At 55.1% G+C, this 19,343-nt stretch overlaps 1 protein-coding gene across 8 annotated transcripts in view; it reads right to left on the reverse strand.

Annotated features, from left to right (window-relative positions):
• Window positions 1-1,590: 1,590 nt before the first annotated feature.
• Ntng2 (netrin G2) overlaps window positions 1,591-19,343 on the reverse strand; it is a 71,243-nt gene continuing 53,490 nt past the window's right edge. For all 8 annotated transcript variants that reach the window (XM_008843969.3, XM_008843966.1, XM_008843971.3 and 5 more), the window contains 5 exons: window positions 14,582-14,754; window positions 12,184-12,210; window positions 4,723-4,890; window positions 3,384-3,518; window positions 1,591-2,739 (listed from right to left, as the gene is read on the reverse strand). In XM_008843969.3, coding sequence (XP_008842191.1) covers window positions 2,504-2,739; window positions 3,384-3,518; window positions 4,723-4,890; window positions 12,184-12,210; window positions 14,582-14,754 — 739 coding nt within the window. In that variant the 3' untranslated portion in view covers window positions 1,591-2,503. The remainder of the gene's footprint in view (window positions 2,740-3,383; window positions 3,519-4,722; window positions 4,891-12,183; window positions 12,211-14,581; window positions 14,755-19,343) is intronic.

Consider the following 19,343-nt stretch of genomic DNA (forward strand, 5'->3'; position numbering starts at 1 on the left):
GGGGTAGGGGGTGGGGAGTGGGGGGGTCCTACCTTTATGCTCAGGGTTGCCAGACAGCTCCTACCTTCCAGTCCACAGATGGAACACCAGGGAGAGCGTTGGGAGAGGATCCAGGGCCCAATGTGGCCAAAGGAGGCTTTGCCCAGTGTGCTGGATAACTTTAAAGTCAACTTGACACACCTGGGTTGAGGGAGCCTCAATTGGGGAATTGCCTTCATTGGACTGGCCTGTGGCTACGTCTGTAGGCCACCTTCTTGATTGTTGAGTGATGTGGGAGGGCCCAGCCCACTGTGGGTGGTGCCACCCCTGGGCAGGTGGGCCTGTGCTGCATAAGAAAGCAGGCTGAGTAGGGGCCAGGGAGCAAGCCTGTAAGCAGCGTTCCTCCATGGCCTGTGCTCCAGCTCCTGCCTCCAGGTTCCTGCCCTGAGTTCCTACCTTGGGCTGCCTGATGAACTGTGACCTGGGAGATATAAGACAAATAAACCTTTTCCTCTCCACGTTCGTATTGGTCAGAGTGTTTTGTCACAGCAATGGAGAAACAAACTAGGACACCTAGGGTAGGGGTAAGGGCTTTTAGGAACTTTCTGGAAGCCCTGCCACTCCAGTTTACATCTCATTGGTCAGAGCTGTGTCACATGACCACTCTCATCCACAAAGAAACCCAGAGATGTGTTTTAGTCTACCTGAACACTTTGGGGTCCTGTTCGTGGCAAAAGTGAAGACAGAGGCATAGGGGCTCAGTGGTTAAGAGCACTGGCTGCTTTTACAGAAGACCTGGGTTTGAATCCCAGCACCAATAAGGCGGCTAATAATTGTCTGTAACTCCAGTTCCAGGGGATCCAAAGGGTCTTCTGTCATCCTCAGGTATTGCATGACACAGGTGCACTTACATACATGCAGGCAGGACACGCCTACACATTTTTTTTTTAAGATGGAGGCAGGGACGTACAGGGCCTGACAGAAACACTTCCTTGGACCATGGAGCTGAGTCCCGCAGTGAGAGAGCAGAAGGGGGTGACATGGCCTCAGTCATAGTCAACATGCAGCTGCACATGGCCAGCCTTCTCTGAGCTCTCCCTCATGTTATTCCCAAGGCCAAGTTTTGCTTAGCTCTGTCTGAGCTTTGCTTCAGGGACTTGAGTGAAGCTTGTCTTCTAAGCCTGGAGACAGCGAGACTTAGAAAGAGCAGCTGCAGCTGGCAGATGTCAGTACAGGGAGGTGGGAAGCCACAGGCTGCTTGGAGGTGAAAGATAGGAGGCAGGCAGAGGGGACCCGGACCCCCCAAGACATAGAGCCACATACCAAAGTGCCCAGCCAGGTGGACTCTGAATTCTTGGACCCTTCCTCTCCTGACTCTCCAACTGCCCCTTGTCCCTTTCACAGTCCTCTCTGGCCTTCACAAGGAAAAGGGAAGTCCACTTCCGGACTCTGTGGCCAGCAGGGGGCTGTGGCTGGCCAGGCAGGTGGCAGCCAAGGTAACAGCTATGAGTCACTGGACGTTGGACTCCAGGCTCTGGATGTGAGATAGCCACAGAAGTGGGTTACACATCATTGCATGGGGCTGAGCCTCGGAACTCTCCCTGGGGCTTCCATAGTAGATACACTGGAGTTGGGGGGCTGGAGGAAAGGTGATCACCTCTGTTTGGGGAAGCCCCTACCATGTGGTTACTAGCAGATTTGCCCATTGATGAGATTGGGTATGTGGGGGGGGGGTGCAGGAGAGGCCATCCTGAGGAAGGGTTGCCCCAATGGGGAACCGTTTCTTTAAGGCTTTTTTTTTTTTTTTAAATGGATTCTTCCATTTACCCAAACCTGATAGATAACCTGCCCAGGTATCCATCAATGCAGAAGGCAAGTGGGCAGAAGGCAGCTGTGAACTCGCTTTACTCTCCGAGGGGTACACCCTCAGCCACCCTCAGTGACCAGCTCCCATCTGAGTCCCTCCTCACAGGGGACAGTGAATACAAACAAAAATAGTTCTCTACAAAACAAAATTCCTGCCTCTCCCAGCCATCGTCCTTCTCCTCCCCCAAGACGGTGAGCGTCCTTGGTCACCAGGCCTCATTGGGGGCCTGGGGTCTGGTAAGTGCAAAAGAAAATAAAGAATACAGAGGAGGATCAAGTCTGCTACTGGAACTGTAGGCAGCTGGAGATCCGGGTCCGCTGGCTGGTGGCTGGGAGCCAGGGACAGGCGCAGAGTCTGTGTATGTGAGGTGGGGGCGGGACCTGCAGGTGTTGGGATGAGCAGTATTTCTCCCGACCCTTTATCTCACTGCCAGAAATTAAAAAAAAAAAAAAGGAACAATTACAGAAAGAAAGAAGGAAAATAAAAGGGATAGGGTGGCAGGGTGTGTAAAAGGGAATCCAAGTCCCGAGTGTGTGGGAGGCAGTCGCTGGCGTGGCAGGTGCAGGGAGGCGGGAGGACTCTGCAGAGTAGCACCTGGGAGCAGCTCGGCCGCACCCTTGTGGCCCCGACGCCGGCCCTGGGCGTCCCCCGGGCGGGTCAGCAGCCCAGGAGGGCGGCCAGCCCGAGTAGGAGCAGGCAGCCAAGCAGGGCGTTGGGGCGCAGGGCGGCGCCGGGCGCGCGGTCGCAGTCCAGCCTCGCGTCCTGGTCCGCAGGGTCGCACCGCGGATGCTCGCAGCGCAGGCCGGTGTAGCCGCCCGCGCAGGCGCAGCGCTGGTTCTGCACGCAGGTGCCACCGTTCTGGCAGAGCAGCTGGTCATCGTCGCACACGTTGGCTGCGGGGCGGAGTGGGCAGTTGAGGCAGCTTGGAGTGTGTGGGGGGACACACCGGTCCACCCCCTCCCCTGCGTCCGGGCTTCTGCAACGCAGGGCTGGGTACCTTGGATACCCGGGGTGGGGGTTGGGGGGGTGCTGCCCAGACCAGCAGGGGCCGCGGGAGGCTCAGGACGCACTGGATGGGAAACGTCCCTGCTCCCATGGCAACAGTCCCCTGCCTACCCCGTTCCCCCCGCCCCCCGCCAGTGTGCCCCTCTTTCCAGCCCTGCCTGGACCTCCCGTTGCATATGTTTCTGCAGGAACCGGAAGCGCCCTCCCACCCTCCTTACCCCTCGGGTCTCCCCAGGCCTTCATTTCCTGGGTGCAAAACCCTCCACCCTTGGCCAACTCCAGGCGGCTCCAGGCTAACCCCCGGCTCCACCTCCCTGCTGGTGCCCATCTGCCACGGACTCCGCCCACTAGCGCACTGGGGCCCTGGAACTCACCTTGAACCCCCTCCCCAAGGTTGCATCAGGCCCCTCCCCGTGCCCACGTGCTCCTAGCCCACCCCAGCCAGCACCAGGCCTTGTCCACGTTGCCCCCCAACTAGGCTGGACCACGCCCCGAGGCTCAAGGCCACGCCCCCAGGGGCTGGCCCACTCACGGTAGCATCCCTGGCGCCAGTAGTGAGTGGGGAGGCAGTCGTCGCACTTGGGCCCCACTGCGCCCTCGCGGCACTCGCAGAAGCCAGTTTCGTTGCACCGGTCGTGCACCGAGCCTATCTGGTTACAGTTGCACTCTGGGTAGACAAGGGCACGGGGTATGTGTGGTCAGGGAGGCCTGTGGGCACTGGGCACCGGGACCCCACCAAGCCCTGCACACTCTGGCAGTGCTCTCCACACCGCATCCAAGGGAGCTCACGGCTGGGTGTCCAACACCCGGAGCTCTGGCCCTTTGTGGCCTGGGGCAGTTCCTGACCCTCTCTGGACAGCTGGAGGAGGCTGATCCTTCCCAGTCCCAAAGACCTAAGAGTCTGGCAGGTGGCAGGCATCTGTCCTGGAGACTGTGGTGTGTGTATATGTCTGTGTGTGTCGCCTCCTGCTCCCCCTGAGGTCTGCCCCTCCTCCCTGACTACTCCTCCCTTGCGCCTGCCCCTCTCCCCTGCCTGCCTCTTCTGTCTGCCTGCTCCAGCTGGTTTCCTGGATCACTGTGTATGGGGCTGATGTACGGCCCCCAGTGCTTGAAGCCTAGGCCTGAGATGGAGACAGACAGGGAGAGGAAGGGGGCACCTTTAATCGGATCAGAGGTCCTGCCCTGCCCCTGCAGACGCTGGCAACACAATTCTGTTTTGATCACTTTAGAGTTGATGGAATTATCTGAAGCCATCAGCCAAGATCCAGACCGACAAGCTCCAGCTTTTGCAGCTGAGCTGGCCAGGTGGGGGCTGGGTGGTGGGCCTGCTGGCTGCTGGCCCCAGTGAGGCAGCCCCAGGTCTGAGACCCAGCCTCTGCTGGAGGCAGGCCTGGAGGTGGGCAGCCCTGCACACCCTTCCAGGCCAGTAGGTGTTGCTTGGGGGTTATGGCTTTTAGTGTCTGTCCCCTGTCCAGGCTCAAGGACACCATGGGACTTCCCTCCCTCAAAGCCAGTCCTGGAAGAGAGCTCTACGGAGGCAGGCTGAGGCAGGTACAGCTTTATAAGTCTGACTTTGAAGGAGAGCTTCAGCAACAAAGGTGTTAGAGACCTTCCACCTAGTCCACCTCCCAGCTTTATGAGGAGCCTAGAGACACATAGCCCAAAGGCACACAACCCAGCAAGCCTCTGGCTAACTAGTATCAGGGCCTCTAGTGCCTGACAGAGAACTGCAGGGGGCTGGGGACCACTGGCAACAGATCGAGGCCTTCTGTCCCCAGAGGTACCCAGCCGGAGACTGGGTGTCTGTACCTCCCTAGGTGATTCTGATCCAGGGGTCCCCAGAGCCACCCGACACTGCCCCTGGCACTCACCGATGCAGACGTTCTCGTCATCCAGCTCCGCAGAGCCATTTCGGTAGTAGCCCAGCCGGCAGTGCTGGCAGTGCTGGCCCCTCGTGTTGTGCTTACAGCTGACGCAGGTCACCACGTTCAGGAAGTCAATGTAGCTGCAGCGGTTGGAGTGACCGTAGCATTCACAGTCTGAGCCAGCCAAGCAGGAGAAAAAAAACCAGTGGTCAGTGAGCATTTGGAGAAACTGAGGCAGGGATCGAGGAGGGCTACACCTCAGAACATGCAGGGGTGGGTGGGAAGAGGCATCTTTGGAGAAGGATCTGGAAGGGGGTCCATGCCTGGGATATTTCCATTAGCACTCAGGAAGAGACAGGCCTGCTAGCTTTAAGCCCTGTAGAGAGAGGCCTGTATACAAGGAATCAGGGAGCCAGCCTCTGCTAATACCTAGCTGGTGCCAGGGCAAAGTGCTCTCTGGAGGATGCACATGTGCCAGGGTTGATTAGAAAATGATTTGTGTCAGGAGGGCAGGGTCATGCTGTGGACTGTGTTTGCAGAGGGCAGTGCCGGGGTTCCACATTTGTGAGGATGGATGGATGGAGCTATACATCAGTGTGGCTAGGATGGAGTGGGCCAGCCTTCCTCTCAAGCTGCTTTGGAAGAGGGCTGGGAGGTAGCGGCCTTCTGTCCCTATCCTCACAGAACCTGCTCGTATGAGCCTGAATTCTCCACAGATTTGGTTTGATCAAAGTGCTAGCATTTGCGAGAGCCTGGGCATCTATCTCCTGGCTCCCCGTCGTCCCAGCCCAATTCTGACTCAATGCTCAGTGCAAACCAAGGAAAGCCACCCTTGGGCCATTGTGAGACCTTTTACAACCCCTCCCACAAGTGTTTTGTTGTTGTTTATGACAGAGTCCCATGTCAGCCCAGGCTGACCTTAACTCAATTTGTAGCTGTGGATGATGCTGAACTTCTGTTCCTCCTACCTCCACCTCCTGGGGTTATAGTTGAGCGCCGTCACACCCAGTTAACACTGTGCTGGAGATCTAACCCAGAGCTTCATGCATGCCAAAGCAAGCACTCTACCAATTAAGCCACATTTTCAGTCTACCGCACAAGGTTCTTGGGTTGATCTTTCAATGGCTCTAAGTTCCATCACCACCTGGGGCAAGGGTTCCAGGACTTGGAGTGACTCCCATGACATCATGAAATGGCAGAGTTCAATGTGGAGTGTCACTTCTCTGCTGCAGAACCAGGACATCCTTTCCTGTCCTTCCAAACGGACTCAACACCCCCGTGCCACTGAATGAGAAAGCCAGGAGGAAGGACGAGAATCTCCCTGCTGGAATACCATCCAAGTAGCTATCTCTAAAGGACCTTACCGTCCTCTCTTGGGATGGGGCAGGATGGGGCTGAAGAGCTCTACATGGTCAAGGGTGCAGGAGATACAAGGGAAATACCTTTGAGATATGTCTAGGAGAGCTGGTGGGCCCACCCATGGGTCTCAATGGCCTGCCCCTTCACCTTACTCTCCAGACACACTAAGGAAGTGAAACATCCTCCGGATGTCCCCAAGAGCAGTGCCGGTGACCCGAGTGTCCCAGATTTCGCTTCAACCAAGATGAGCCCCTAGGCCATACCTCCCAGGGGAGCCAGGACGGGTTATTTCTGGCAGCCCCTCCTCCTGCTGTGTGCCTGCCCACTGTGCCCAAGTTGACTTCTGACTCATCCTTGTTCCCAGTGCCCTTGGAGCCAGGGAGACTCAGTTTAACCTTGACCCAGCTACTCGAGCAGGCTTTTCTGAACCAACACCAGCTGGTCCTCTGTCCTGCATTTGTTTTTTCCTCCAGTGGACTGGGAAAGAGATGTTTTAAGGGCTGGCTTGGCCCAGGACCATCCCCTTACCTTGGAATTCTTCAATGGGAATCACTTGAGGGGATTTAGGCTTGAGCTGGAAAAGGTTGGAGCCCTTGGCGTGGGCAGGGGCGTCGGCAGAGGTGGCCACAGCTTAGAGAGACGAGAAACAAGCACTCACATCTGCCATGGTCATCACCAGGGCAGGCAGTTGCACCAGGGAGAAGCTGAACCAAGGTTTTTGAGTGCCTCTGGCTGGCTCTGGGCAACCTTGTCACCTGAACACATTTGAGGCAGGGAAAGACCACATGACCCTCAGGCGTGGAGCCAGGCCAGTCTCAGGGCCCCAGGTTGAAGCACCTTGCAGAGATGACACAGAGTAGCTATCAGCTCAAAGAGCCAGCCCTGCCACGTGTCCCCTGAGACCGCCTCCACAGCTGTTGGACCAATCCCCAAATACCTTTTCCATCCCCTAACAATCCTCCACCTTGCTAAGACATTTGCTGACACTCCAGTTTTTGGCTGATTGAAAGTGAATGTAGTTGGACATCTACTTTTGTCTTGTCCCCTCCCCTGGGCATCAAATCACAAGTCTAAACCTGGCATTAAGACCACATCTCCAATTGCCGGGCATGGTGGCTCATGCCTTTAATCCCAGCACTTGGGAGGCAGAGGATCTCTGTGAGATCAAGGCCAGCCTGGTCTACATAGTGAGTTCCAGGACAGCTGGAGCTACAGGAAGACCCTGTCTCAAAGAGAAGGAAAAAAAAAAAGACCACATCTCTTTTACAATGGAAAGCATCTCCCTCCTTCAGCTGAGTCCTTTACTGTTCCTGGATTTGACTCACAAAATGTCATCAAGCCATGCATGCAGGCAGCACCGCCTTCCCCTTCCAGAAATCCCACTGGGGCCCCAGTCCTACACTTGGACGTAAGCACACGCTACCCCAGGAGAATTTCTGCCTGTGCTTCCCCTCTAGGACCCTGTGGTGCTTCAGTGGGTCCACAGCAAGGAGGTGACCGCTGTCTTCATCACTAGAGAAGACGCCTCTGGGATGGGAAGAGGCAAACTTCTGACCCTCCCTAGTTTTGCAATCAGTTGCCAGCGGACAGCTCACAAAGCCTTTCTATTCATTCATTGCTGGGGCTGAAGGGGGAACCCTAGGTTCTTGATGAGGTGTGGGTAGAAACCACAGGGCTGGGAACAGGTGAGCTGGGGCTCAGGACGTTCTTCCTTCTTAGAGAGCCGAGCCAGCCCATGTGTTTCTCATGCATGTCCATCTATGGCTTCAGATGAGCCCCTATACCCTGGCCACCCACTGGTTTCCAAGAAGGGTAGAGGTAGGCATGGAGCAGGAGTCCCCTCGTTGCTTTTACCCTGAGTTCCTGCTCCACCCCTTGCCTCAGTTTTTAGGGGTCCTCTCCTGTGCAGGGTCCCCACCATGATGTAAGCCCTCTACACCCATGACAGAGGTAGGTGACCCAAGGATCTAAGATGGAGTTTCTGTGGGCTCAGGCCTGCCAGACCCTGCCCCACACCTTCCACACTGGTGGACACTTGGGGCCAGTGGGAGCTGACCCCAAGAAGGACAGCTGTAGATGGCTTGGTCAGTTCTTGGGAGGAAGAAGAGAAGAAATCAAGTCATGCGAGGGGTGACACCCCACCCTTCAGAGGCCCCTGTGAGAAGCAGCTTTAGAGGAGAGGTTCTGTCTACACTGGCCTAAGGACCTGGGTCCAAATCCACTACAGAGGCAGCATCTATACTACTGAAGACCACAGACGGTACCTACACACTGAAGCCTGACAAGAGGAGGCCCCCATGCTCCAAGGCTCTGTGGGTTTTGGACAGTCCTTCCTTCGCTGGGACACTCGCCTTCAGGGACTCTCCTGTCTCTGTGATTCCAACTGAGGAAGGGGTGAGACTGAGTCCTGTGTGTGAGGCTAGACCTCTCTGCACTGAGTCTCAGGCTAATGCCATGATGAGGGACAGCATCCTGGCCAAGATGCCATACATGTCCAGAAAGAGACTAGAAGGTCTCCGGGGGGTGTTATCCCATGTCTAATCCACCGTTCTGATCACCGCCTTTCCCACTCCTGATTCTGGCTTGAGTTCATCTTCACAAGGGACTCCAACATGAGTCACCAACCCTCTACACCATAACATCCAGTTCCCAGAACTGGACACAAAGCAAGGAGCTCAGGCAGCAACTGCTCTGTGCAGAATTCAAAGGACAGACTCGGGAGGGGTGGGGAGGGCTGATGTTTTCCAATTCGGAAGGGGATTATCTGTGGTGGTTGATGGGCAAAGAAGAAAGCCTACCAGCTAAAGTCAGCAGGAGGTTTTCAGCTGTGAGCCTGAAGCCTTTGGGCATCAAATTGACATTAATATGGTATTCAATGAGGAGACAGGGCTGCAGGACCCAAATTGGCAAGGGCTTAATTAGAACCATGATAAAACCACCCCGAAGGCATTTTGCTTCAGAGCCTGGCTCCCCACATTCCCATCAGGATGCTGGGAAGGATTAAGGGGCTCCAGCTTCTATCCAGCCACAGCACTGTTCTCCAGACAGCTTGACAGGGAAAGAGATAAAAAAAATGTGGGCTGGGGCTTCAAGGCCCAGCTGGGCTCTAGCCTGGAGAGGCTAGCACCTGTTGGAAGGTGCTGGGTCTGAGGAGACAAAGCTCTTATCTGGGTTGTGCTGGGACATATTCAGGTGTCCTGTGTCCTGTGCCAAGACTACAGCGGAGGCTCCATCTGGCCCTTTGGGATCAAGGAGCCATGTTAATTGTGTCTTAAAGGAGGCCCTACCTCCCAGCAGCTGGAGCCTGAGGGAAGTAGCCCTGGGTAGCAGAGGAGGCAGGTAGCTGATGGAGTCCTGTGATGTAGCCCTGTGTCTCAGGATTCTGGGACCTTGGGATTCTCTCTCTTTCTCTCTCTCTCTCTCTCTCTCTCTCTCTCTCTCTTCTCTCATAAAACCAGCATTCAGTTGTGATGATCTTCTCTACTTCTATAATATATATAGAAGTGGTATGCATGTGTGTGAGTGATGGGTGTCCTTCATATGTGTATAGGCATGTGTGTACATGAATGTGTGGGTTCATGTGCATGTGTGTGCAGGTGTTCAATTCAATTCCCTTAAAGCCCATAAGTCTTAGGGATGGGGTCCTTCACCCTAACAGGATTCCTGACAGCTGGGCTCGGGCCCCTTGCACAAGTCTCCATGGAGAGGAGGGATTCAGGGAGAATGAGAGCTGTGGTGTAATGGCTCCTGGGGAGCTGAGTGAGATGGCCTGGGAAGGTGAGGGTCTCAAGGCTGTGACCACACCTGGAGAGGCCGCCCCACCTGGCAGATGGAGGCAGGCGGGCCCAGGCCAGGGCTGGGCTGTCCTGGAAGGAACCTGAGTGTGAGGTGGATCCCTCCCCAGCTGCCAGAGGGGTCTCTGCTCTTAGATGTTGTCTATGAGAAGGGGGTGGCTAGGCAGATTCACTAAATCAGAGAGAAGAATATGTCAGGGATTTAGACCCAGGACTTGTTCAAGGAGCAAGTAGTCTCAGCTCTGTCCTCCCTACAGGAGGTGGGGGTGGGTGTGACCATCTTGCTGGTATCCTCTAGAAGGAAGAATCTTTTCAGACTCCCAACATCTACAGTGGGCAGGCCCTAGCAAGATTCCCCAGGTGAGTTGAGTCCAGAGGAACACACCAGGATCCCACACCTCCTGTATGCACAGATCCTGCCTTGGGAAGGGAAACAGCCAGCCAGGTCTGCAGGCCTGTGTGTATCTGCAGGCCCCTGCAATGGGGCCAGTCTTGAACTCAGTGACACCAGGGCAGGAAGTTGGCTTGGGCTTGTCTGGGTTCACGGGTGCCTAGGAGTCTAGCTCCTCCCAAGGCTCCTCCTGCCCTGGCCTCCTCCTCTAATTCCACTCTGTCCTCTCTACTGGCCAGCAGCAGGACAGTGGTCCCAGTGGGTGGCCAAATGGGGACAGGGCCTGAGCTACCTCCATGGACAGACCACAAAGCATGCTTGGATCATAAAGTGCCCTCTTTGGCTGACTGTCTTGGTGGACTTGCTACCATGGGCACCCTCCTACAAGGTGCCCCGTTCCCTTGGTCACACTGGTCTCTGGGCCCCTTTTGGCAATGCCTTCAAGGGCAGGAAGATGATTCTGGGAGTTTGAATGGATGCCTACCTTTCCTGGCTGGGGCTCCAGGCTGGGCTGGTTATCCTAAAGGGCCTGGGGACCCCCTCAGCCAGTGCTGTCTTGGGGCTAGGGTGCTAGCTGTTTCTACTCTAAGAGGCAAGTGCCTGCTCTCCCCAGGGCTGAGGGAGGCATCAGGGGAGGCAGAGGATTCTCCTGGGTGCACTCTGGTACCTACCCGTGGGCTGTCGGGTGCTGGGGGCAATGGGGACCTGAGTGGTAGAGGTGGAGGAGCTGGAAGTGGTGGGGCCCCTTTTTGTGGCTTTAGTGGCCACAGGAACTTTAGGAGCAGGGTCTTTCCGGGACCTGCTGGTGCCTGGCAAGACATGGGAAAAGCACCCAGAGACGCTGTCACTTATAGAGGTGGTGGAGTGGTGGCACAGACCAGTGTCCCCTGGGTCTGGCTTCCTTCTGATGCCCTGTCTGCCTACTGGCATCCCAAAGGGGGGTCAGCCTGGTTGAGGAGGGATAGTCAGGATATAGCCCCACAGAGTCATGGTAGAGGGAGGTATGTCCCTGGAAGCATCCCCAAGGGGTGGTGGGCCTGCCACAGTTTGACTGGCAAGCCCTTTCCTGCTGACTCTTGGAGCAGGTGGTAGAGCCTTCTGGGGAGGTGGGGGTTGCAGGGTTTAAATAAATGAGATACAGGGATTGGAGAGATGGCTCAGCTGTTAAGAGCACTGGCTACTCTTGCAGAGAACCCAGGTTCGAGTCCCAGCACCCATGTGGTGGCTAACAACCTTTTGTGACTCCAGTTCTAGGGTCCAATGCCCTCTTCTGGTCTCTGTGGGTATTGATGACATGGGTGCACTTACATACACACAGGCAAAACATACACATAAAACATAAAATAAAAATAATAAATAAAATATTTAAAAAAATAAGTGATGTACTACAGTGTCCTGCTCCCCACAGTGGAGTGTTTAGGAGGAGGTCCAGATAGTGATGGTCTCCTGAGAATCAGGCAATTAGCTGCCCTCACCCTCCTTGGGACTTCTAGGACCTGAAGTCCTTCTGCAGATGGCCCTCCCCATTCTGACATGCCCTGGGCACCGAGCTGACCTAGACATTCAGAGCATGGGGACCAGACCTGGCCCCTTCAGCCGCATGGCAGAGCAGGCCGGGTATGTGGGCCGCCTGGAGTGAGGTACACCATGGTCAGACTGGAACAGATACTGCCATTGGTAGGGAGGGAACCTCTTCCTGGCTCTGTACAGAGGCAGGAGTGGAGTAAGCCAGGAGTAGGGAGTCCACACAGGGCTCTGGGCAGGAAATACACAAAGGCCCCGCCCTTCTTCCAAAGCAGCAGGAAGGAAGTTCCTGGGAGACCCAGATGAGAGACGAGAGCAGGTGGGCATGATTAGGAGGGGCCAGCAGCCCCTTCTCCACTCCATGGGCTGCAGAGCCTGCGAGGCATGCAGTGTACTTACTACCAAAGGCCGAGCCTGCAGCAGCACCTGCAGGGAGATAAAAGAATTACAGAGACGGTGCTGGGCAGAGGACCCGGCCGCCCCCTCCCTCCTGGGCACAGGACGGTGTGCTGGGGGCAGAGTCCACTGATGGGAAGGAGACTTAGCACCTGAGCGCCTGCTCGGTCACAGGGGCAGCCTCTGGGCCGCATGGTCTGGGGACTCTCACAGCCCACTGACTGAGGGCTGTTTTCAGCTCGTTTTACATATGGGACACTGCGTGATGAGTGCCAAACCTTCCTCAGACATTCAGGCCCCCAAGGGCAGGATAAAGTCTTCATGGGCAGAATCCTCATCTGGAAAATGGCAGTGTAGCTGGCTAAGAGACATGGCAAGGTGAAAGGCTGAATCCGGGTCTCTGGTGCCTCTGCTGGGAGGGAACTGGTTTGACCAGAGGTGTCACCATCTCTGGGTAAGAACTGTCACAGTCACAAAAGGAATGACCTGGCCATGGGCTTCATGAGAAAGGACAGTGGGTCTCCTGACATTGACTCCAGCCTTTACCAACACACCTCTGCAGCTACCACGCGCAGGAGACAAAAAGGAGACCTCGGGATTGTGGGAGCTGAGAAGCAAGGACTCACAGGCCCTGGGGGTGGGGTGCAGAGAGGCAAGATGACCTCCAAGCTGGGCTCTGAGGGTGGGGAAGGCACAGGGACACAGTGGAGGAAAATGGTTGTGAAGGACTTCGGGACTAGGTGGGAAGTGATAGGGGGAGGGGAAGGTGACTGGGGGGGGGCTGACAAGGTGGGGTTTCATTCCCATGACACTGAGGGCTTTGTAGCAGGTGGGTCCCTAGAGGAAGGTGGCCCTGTAGTTGTAAAGAGGAGGCCTGGGGAGGAGGCAGGTGGAGGGAAGTTGGGGTGAGGTGGGGTTTGGGAGCCTGCCCGCTCCTTGAAGGGAGGTGGGGACTCATGTCACATAAAGGCCACTCTAGGGTCTGTCTGCTGGTTAGGCAGGGCGCGGGGACAGTGGCCCTCCTAGGTAGATTGCAATAGAGGTCTTGATCTATGATCTATGATGGTAGAGGTGGGCAGGCAGAGGCTGAGGAAGAACTCAGGCAGAAGTGATGGGGTGGGGGTGGGGGCTGCAGGACAGATGGAGGGTGAGACAAGCTACCAGGGAGTGGCACTGATGACAGACCATGAGAAAGTTCAGGACACAAAGAGACAGGGACAGGCACCCAGGAGGAGGGAGCCAGGCAGGGGGCAGGCCAGCAGTCCACCAAGCTCCCTCTGTGCCTTTGAAGACCCTCAAGTGCCATGCAGAGCCTGGTGAGTCACCCCTTCAAAGGCTTGTCACGGTGCTGGCCGTGGCCCACGGAGATGCGCCTGTCACTGCCTTGCCTCAGCTTCAGCTTTGATCAGCCTAAAGCCACATGAATCTTTCAAGGGTGAGGGAGGGTGCCAGATGGGACAGGTGGCTCGGGAACTCTGCCTGGTCTTGGCTGTGCCATTGGGTCAGGATGTGGCCTTGAGGTCCCAGACTAGCTGGGACTGACTGGAATCAGGAGGGTGCTCACCTAGAGGGTGGGTAGCAGTCATGACACTCCTGTGGTGTTGTGAGGGCTCAGGGAGGCCTCCGGTGGGAACAGAACCTTTCGTAGCTTCAGGTTGGACAGACCATTTGGCACCTCTCAGGCATCAATGACACCCCTGGGGCCTCTAGAGCACTCATTGTGGGGTCAGCCACATTTGCAGCCCAGGGATTTCTGGGAGCCATATTTTCATGGAGCCCATGTTGGAGGTCCCTCAAGAGTGGGGATCCCCCAAAGGGAACTCAAAATGCAGACATGTGTGGGCAAAACCCTGACATGGCTCCCGTGATATGGCTGAGAGCAAGATGGTCTGAAAGGAGCGGCTCAGGTGAGGGCCTCAAAGGACACTTCGGCAAAATGGGAATATTGGAGCTCAACTGCCAGAAGCTAGGCTGAGGGTGCAGGGGTGGCGTCAGGAGGGGAACAGGCAGTGTGAGGCACTGTGCGACATGCTGCTGACAGCCCACCAACACTCATTATCGGGGTGCATACGCCTGTACCCCTTGTCCTGTGATTCCAGGAGGTCTCTTGCCCTGCCCTCAGGGTGAAGAATAGCCCAGCACCAGTCACACGCCCGGGCTAGAGGAGCAGCTTAGAGGGCAGGGTGGGGGTAGAGGGTCTTGTTCTAAGGCTCCTGAAAAGATGTGTGTGCACTTGTGTTTCTTTATGTGTGTGTGTGAGTAAGCGTCCCCAAGGGTACATGCCCATGCATATCTGCACATCTGTGATGTGTGTGCATGCTTGTATGTTTCTGTGTGTATGTGTGACCCATGTTCTGGGGCACAGAGTGGAGAGCGCAGCCACATTTGGCTGTATACGTACAGGCGTTGGGAGAGCCGTGGGGTAGCGGCAGGTAGGAGCCGGCGCGCCAGGCTCGCGTGCGGAAGTTCTTCTTGCACTTGCCGCAGTCAGGGCCAGTGGTGTTGTGCTCACACTCGCACTGCAGGCTGCCCTCACGCACGGAGCACAGGTTGGCATGTAAGTTGCACTTGCATCTAAGGGGAGCAGAGGAGGGGGAGGTCAGCGAGCTCCAGGGGAGGCCCTCGGCCTCTGGCAAAGGCAAGCCTTCAGGAGGGGCCAGGCCCAGGCTGGGCTGGGCTGGAAGGGGCCTCAGAGGACACTGGTCATGGACTTCAGATTCTCCAGACTTCTCTCCAAGGTCTGGAGCTTTTTCCCAAGCAGCACTGTCCTGGAACCCCTGAGGTTGGTCTTAGCTCCCCTCTGAGGCCGCAATCTAGAACTTTCTGCTCTTGCGTCTTGGGTGGGATGGGTGGCCAGATTCCCTGACCCCAATGTTTCAGCAAGCTGACCACTGAGCTTTTTTTTTTTTTTCCTTTGAGGCAAGGTCTCACATAGTCCAGACTAGCCTGGATGACTTTGACTTCTGATCCTCCTGCTTCTACCTCCCAGGTGCTGGGATTACAAGTGTGGATCACTACAAAATAAAAAAAAATTTAAAAAAAGATTTATTTTATGTGTATGAGCGTTTTGCCTGTATATATGTAAGTGCACCTGTGCATGCAGTGCCTTTGGAGGTCAGAACAGGGCGTTGGATCCCCTGGAACTGGAGATATGGACTTAGCAACTATGTGGGTGTTAGGAACCAAAGCTGGGTCCTCTGTGAGAGCAGCCTGCACTCTTAACCACTGAGCATCTCTCCAGCCCCACCACAATTTTTTTAAATCAAATTATTTTGTGTTTATGTGTGTACGCCATTGCATGCATGTGGAGGTCAGACGACAGCCTGGGAGATAGTCCTTTCCTTCTACCATGTGGGTCCAGGGGATGGGACTCAGGTCATCAGGCTTTGGGACAGTGGCCTTTACCTGCTGAGCCATCTCACTGGCCCACAACTATTGTTTTTTTCTTTCTCTTTTTGAAGCAGGGTCTCCCTGCAGCCCCAGCTGTCCTGGAACTCACTATGTAGGCCAGACTGGCCTTGAACTCACAGAGATCCGCCTGTCTCTGCCTCCCAAGTGCTGGGACTACAGGCCTGCGCCACCATGCCCAGCTTTATTTTTTCTTTTTTAATGTGCTGGAGATGGAGCCCAAGATTTTGTGCACACTAGGTAAACACTCTACCAACTAAGCCACATCCCCAGTTCCATTTTAACCTTTAACTGAGGCTGGTTGCCAGGTGACAGGTAGCAAGAGCTGCCCACAGCCTGTACATACAGGTCCTTGCTCTGGGCTGCAGGGTTAGGGTGACGGAGAGAACACCAGCTCCCCAGCCTGTCAGTTAATCCACACATGTATTATTCACCACACCTTCAAATATTTACAGGCAGCGCATTACTCTGAAAACTGGTAAATAAAGGGAGACTGGCAAGCACTGATCTCACCTGTCCTACATGAGCTGTACTGCAGGGCAACCTGAAGTCAGCACGGGGAAGTTCCTTCTTATAGACACCTTCCGTGATAGAACCTGGGGCTCCTACCGAATGGAGGGCCGAGTGCACTGAGCAGTGATAGCCCCAAACATCACAGACAGAGACAACCCAGAGCAGGAACTTTCTCGAAGCTGGCTCACCATAGGAAGAGAACTTGAATTAGATCAAGTATGGACCAGAAATGCAGAGGACAGAGTCACATACTGAACAGCACCAAGGAGAGATGCAGCCCACATAGGCCAGGCCAAGGGAGGCACACTGTCTACACTGAGGGCCAGGCTGTTTAATAGCATGGCAGAGGGTGGAGACTGCAGCAGAGGGAGGGGGCCCAGAGGAGGGAGGGGCCCAGAGGAGGGAGGGGCCCAGAGGAGGGAGGGGCCCAGAGGAGGGAGGGGCCTCAGAGGAGGGAGGGGGCCCAGAGGAGGGAGGGGCCCAGAGGAGGGAGGGGCCCAGAGGAGGGAGGGGCCTCAGAGGAGGGAGGGGGCCCAGAGGAGGGGCAGGAGGGGGTTCCAGAGGGAGGGAAGAGACTCCACTGCACCCTGGAGGAACGTCAAATCGGAGGCTGTGTGTGCCTGGCTGGACTTTGGTTCAAACACACATCAGAACGCACACAAGGTTGGGGGGTGGCAGTCGGAAATTTTGACACTGAGGGTATTTTGATATGTCTCAATGCTGTTGCACCTATGGCTCTTAAAGTCTCTCTTAAAAGACACCTGAAAATATTTACACTCAAAGTTTTGGGGTGACCACACTTGCTTCTGGGGGAGAGAGAGAGAGCGAGAGAGCGAGAGAGCGAGAGCGAGAGAGAGAGAGAGAGAGAGAGAGAGAGAGGCCATGTGGGGATGCTAATGAAAAGCTGACTCCTAGCTAGTGGCAGGTCCTTGTGGGAGACTGTGTGTGTGTGTGGCTGAGGCAGAAAAATCTCAAGTTCCAGGTCAGCTAGGGCTATAGAGAATCCTGGTCCCAGAAAACTAAACCAAACCAAACCCCACAAGATTAATGGGGAGTGGGGGAAGGTGTGCAGGTGTGTGCAAGCTTTGTTCTGAAATGGGAAGACTTCCAAAACATAGTGTCAATATTTGGAAAAAACAAATCGCTGACTGGTGTGCTGAGTGGAATCTTGTTTTTATTAAAATATGCAAGGAAAAATATTTATTGGGCACCTGTAATATGACAGGCTCTGAGCTGCAGACAGTTAAATGGTCGGCAAAGCAGACGGGGTCCCTCCTCTGACGGAGCACCTGGTCTAATGGAGCGATGGTGAAGTTAGTGACTGGAGGCAGTTGGGGGCGGGGGAAGAGGGAGGGTGAACAAGTAACTCCTGGGTTGGGGGTTAGGGCAGCCAGACTGTCCCTTATGATACTGTGATGGGGGCTCATAACACTTTTCACATGTCAGAACTCCGGCAAACTTCAGACCAGCTCCAAACTGCAGTTAACAAGCATGTTCACACCGGTAACAGCTGCATGGCAGAAGTATGACACAGTGAACATAAAACCTATTGCAGGGGACGAGGGGTCTCGAGCGGCCACCCGAGTACCTGCTCGCCTTTCTGTAAACCCACTCTGTAAATAGTGTATTAATTAAACAAGAGATGGTTGCCTGGCTCTTCAGTTAAGGAATGCCAAGTGCTGTGATTGTGAAGTATCCTCAAAGGAATCGGGGCTCCTGACTTAGTCTGGGGGAGGCAGGAAAAGGTTCCAGGAAGAACAGCTCTGAACCCAAACCTGAAGGACAGTCAAGTGTTGCCAGTCAAAAGGGGAGAACCTTCTAGAAAGAACAAGACCATGAGGAGGTTCCTGGGACTGAGGGAAGGCTCAGATTTGGGGGTGGGGTATGCCTGACTAGGGTGAGTTGGGCTAGGTCACATATTACAGGGTTAGGGTTAGCTATGGTTGCTGTGGTTGCTATGGGTACATGGGCTTGTCTGGGGACCAGAGCTGGGGCAGGGAACATTTAGGAAACTGCAGAGGAGGCCTGGATTAGGCACGAACACTTTGGGTCCCTGTCATACCTGGAGGGCGGCACTGTCCTGGACAAAGATTGCTTCTGCCAGCTGGGGTGTGCACATCAGGCTCTGGGCTCTACCCTCGCCCCTGCTTTTCCCTCCTCACATGCCTACCCTGGACTGGAGGATGCTCTGTGTTCCCACAACCCACTCTCAGATCCTCCTGGGAGACATGTCTCCCTCAGCCTCCACAGGATGCAGAGCTAACATCCCTATTTCGCCCTGCCAGACCCTTCATTGGGTCACTACTTCCTTCTTCCTTGTGCCTGTGACCCTTTGACTGAGAACAGGGTTTCACAGGGGGCCACCTTCCAGGCCTGGGATGTGGGCGGTGAAACCCTGGTATCTGCTTCTGCCAGTGCTGAGGTGCCCAGAGACCCACTTACTGGGCTGGCCGGGGCTCCTGCCTTCTATGGCCTCCTGCGCTCAAATCCCAAGGCCCCCCCAACTGAAGGTGTTTCTGCTCATGATCTTTCAATTTTCTGATGGGGCAGAAGAAGTGTTCCCAGGCAGTTGTGCTAGTTTACAGTCTGAGTACAGGGCTCAACAAACTCCACCAGCTACCCAGCGCTTTGTTATAAGAGAGGCCTAGTGTATGATGGTTTTGCCCAACTGTGGGCTAGCTAACAGAAATGTGAGTTTGTTTACAGCAGGATATACCACGCTGTGGTGTTCCGTAGATAAGGTGAAGCAAATGCATTGGGAATTAATGGTATTTCCAATCTACAGTGGCTCCACTGGGACATAACTCCATTGTAAAGTGCCTTACATCCAGGTGATGAAATACTACACAGCCATGAACGCTCATGTTGAGGACTCTTTCAGAAAGTAAGCAACATTCTGAATGTGAGGACAGAAGGCCAGTTCCCAAACACTCTGTGCGCCAAGTGGGTCCTATTCTATCCTTCATAGTAACCTTCATGTTACAGATAAGGATAGAGAGCCAGAGTCCATCTCCAGGGGCCATGGGACTCATATAGGATAGAGTTCAGATAGTTACAAAGGAGGACACCAGAGCAGACACGGTATAGCTTCAATTCTGTAGCTCAGCGGGCAGCTCGTGCCTGTAATCAAGAATTCAAGAGCCTGAGGCAGGAGGATTGTCTCAAGTTTGAGGTCATCCTGGGCTATCTCAAAACATCTCTCTCTCTCTCTCTCTCTCTCTCTCTCTCTCTCTCTCACACAC

This window comes from Nannospalax galili, unplaced genomic scaffold, assembly GCF_000622305.1.
Source record: "Nannospalax galili isolate Female #2095 unplaced genomic scaffold, S.galili_v1.0 scaffold300, whole genome shotgun sequence".
Taxonomy (NCBI): domain Eukaryota; kingdom Metazoa; phylum Chordata; class Mammalia; order Rodentia; family Spalacidae; genus Nannospalax; species Nannospalax galili.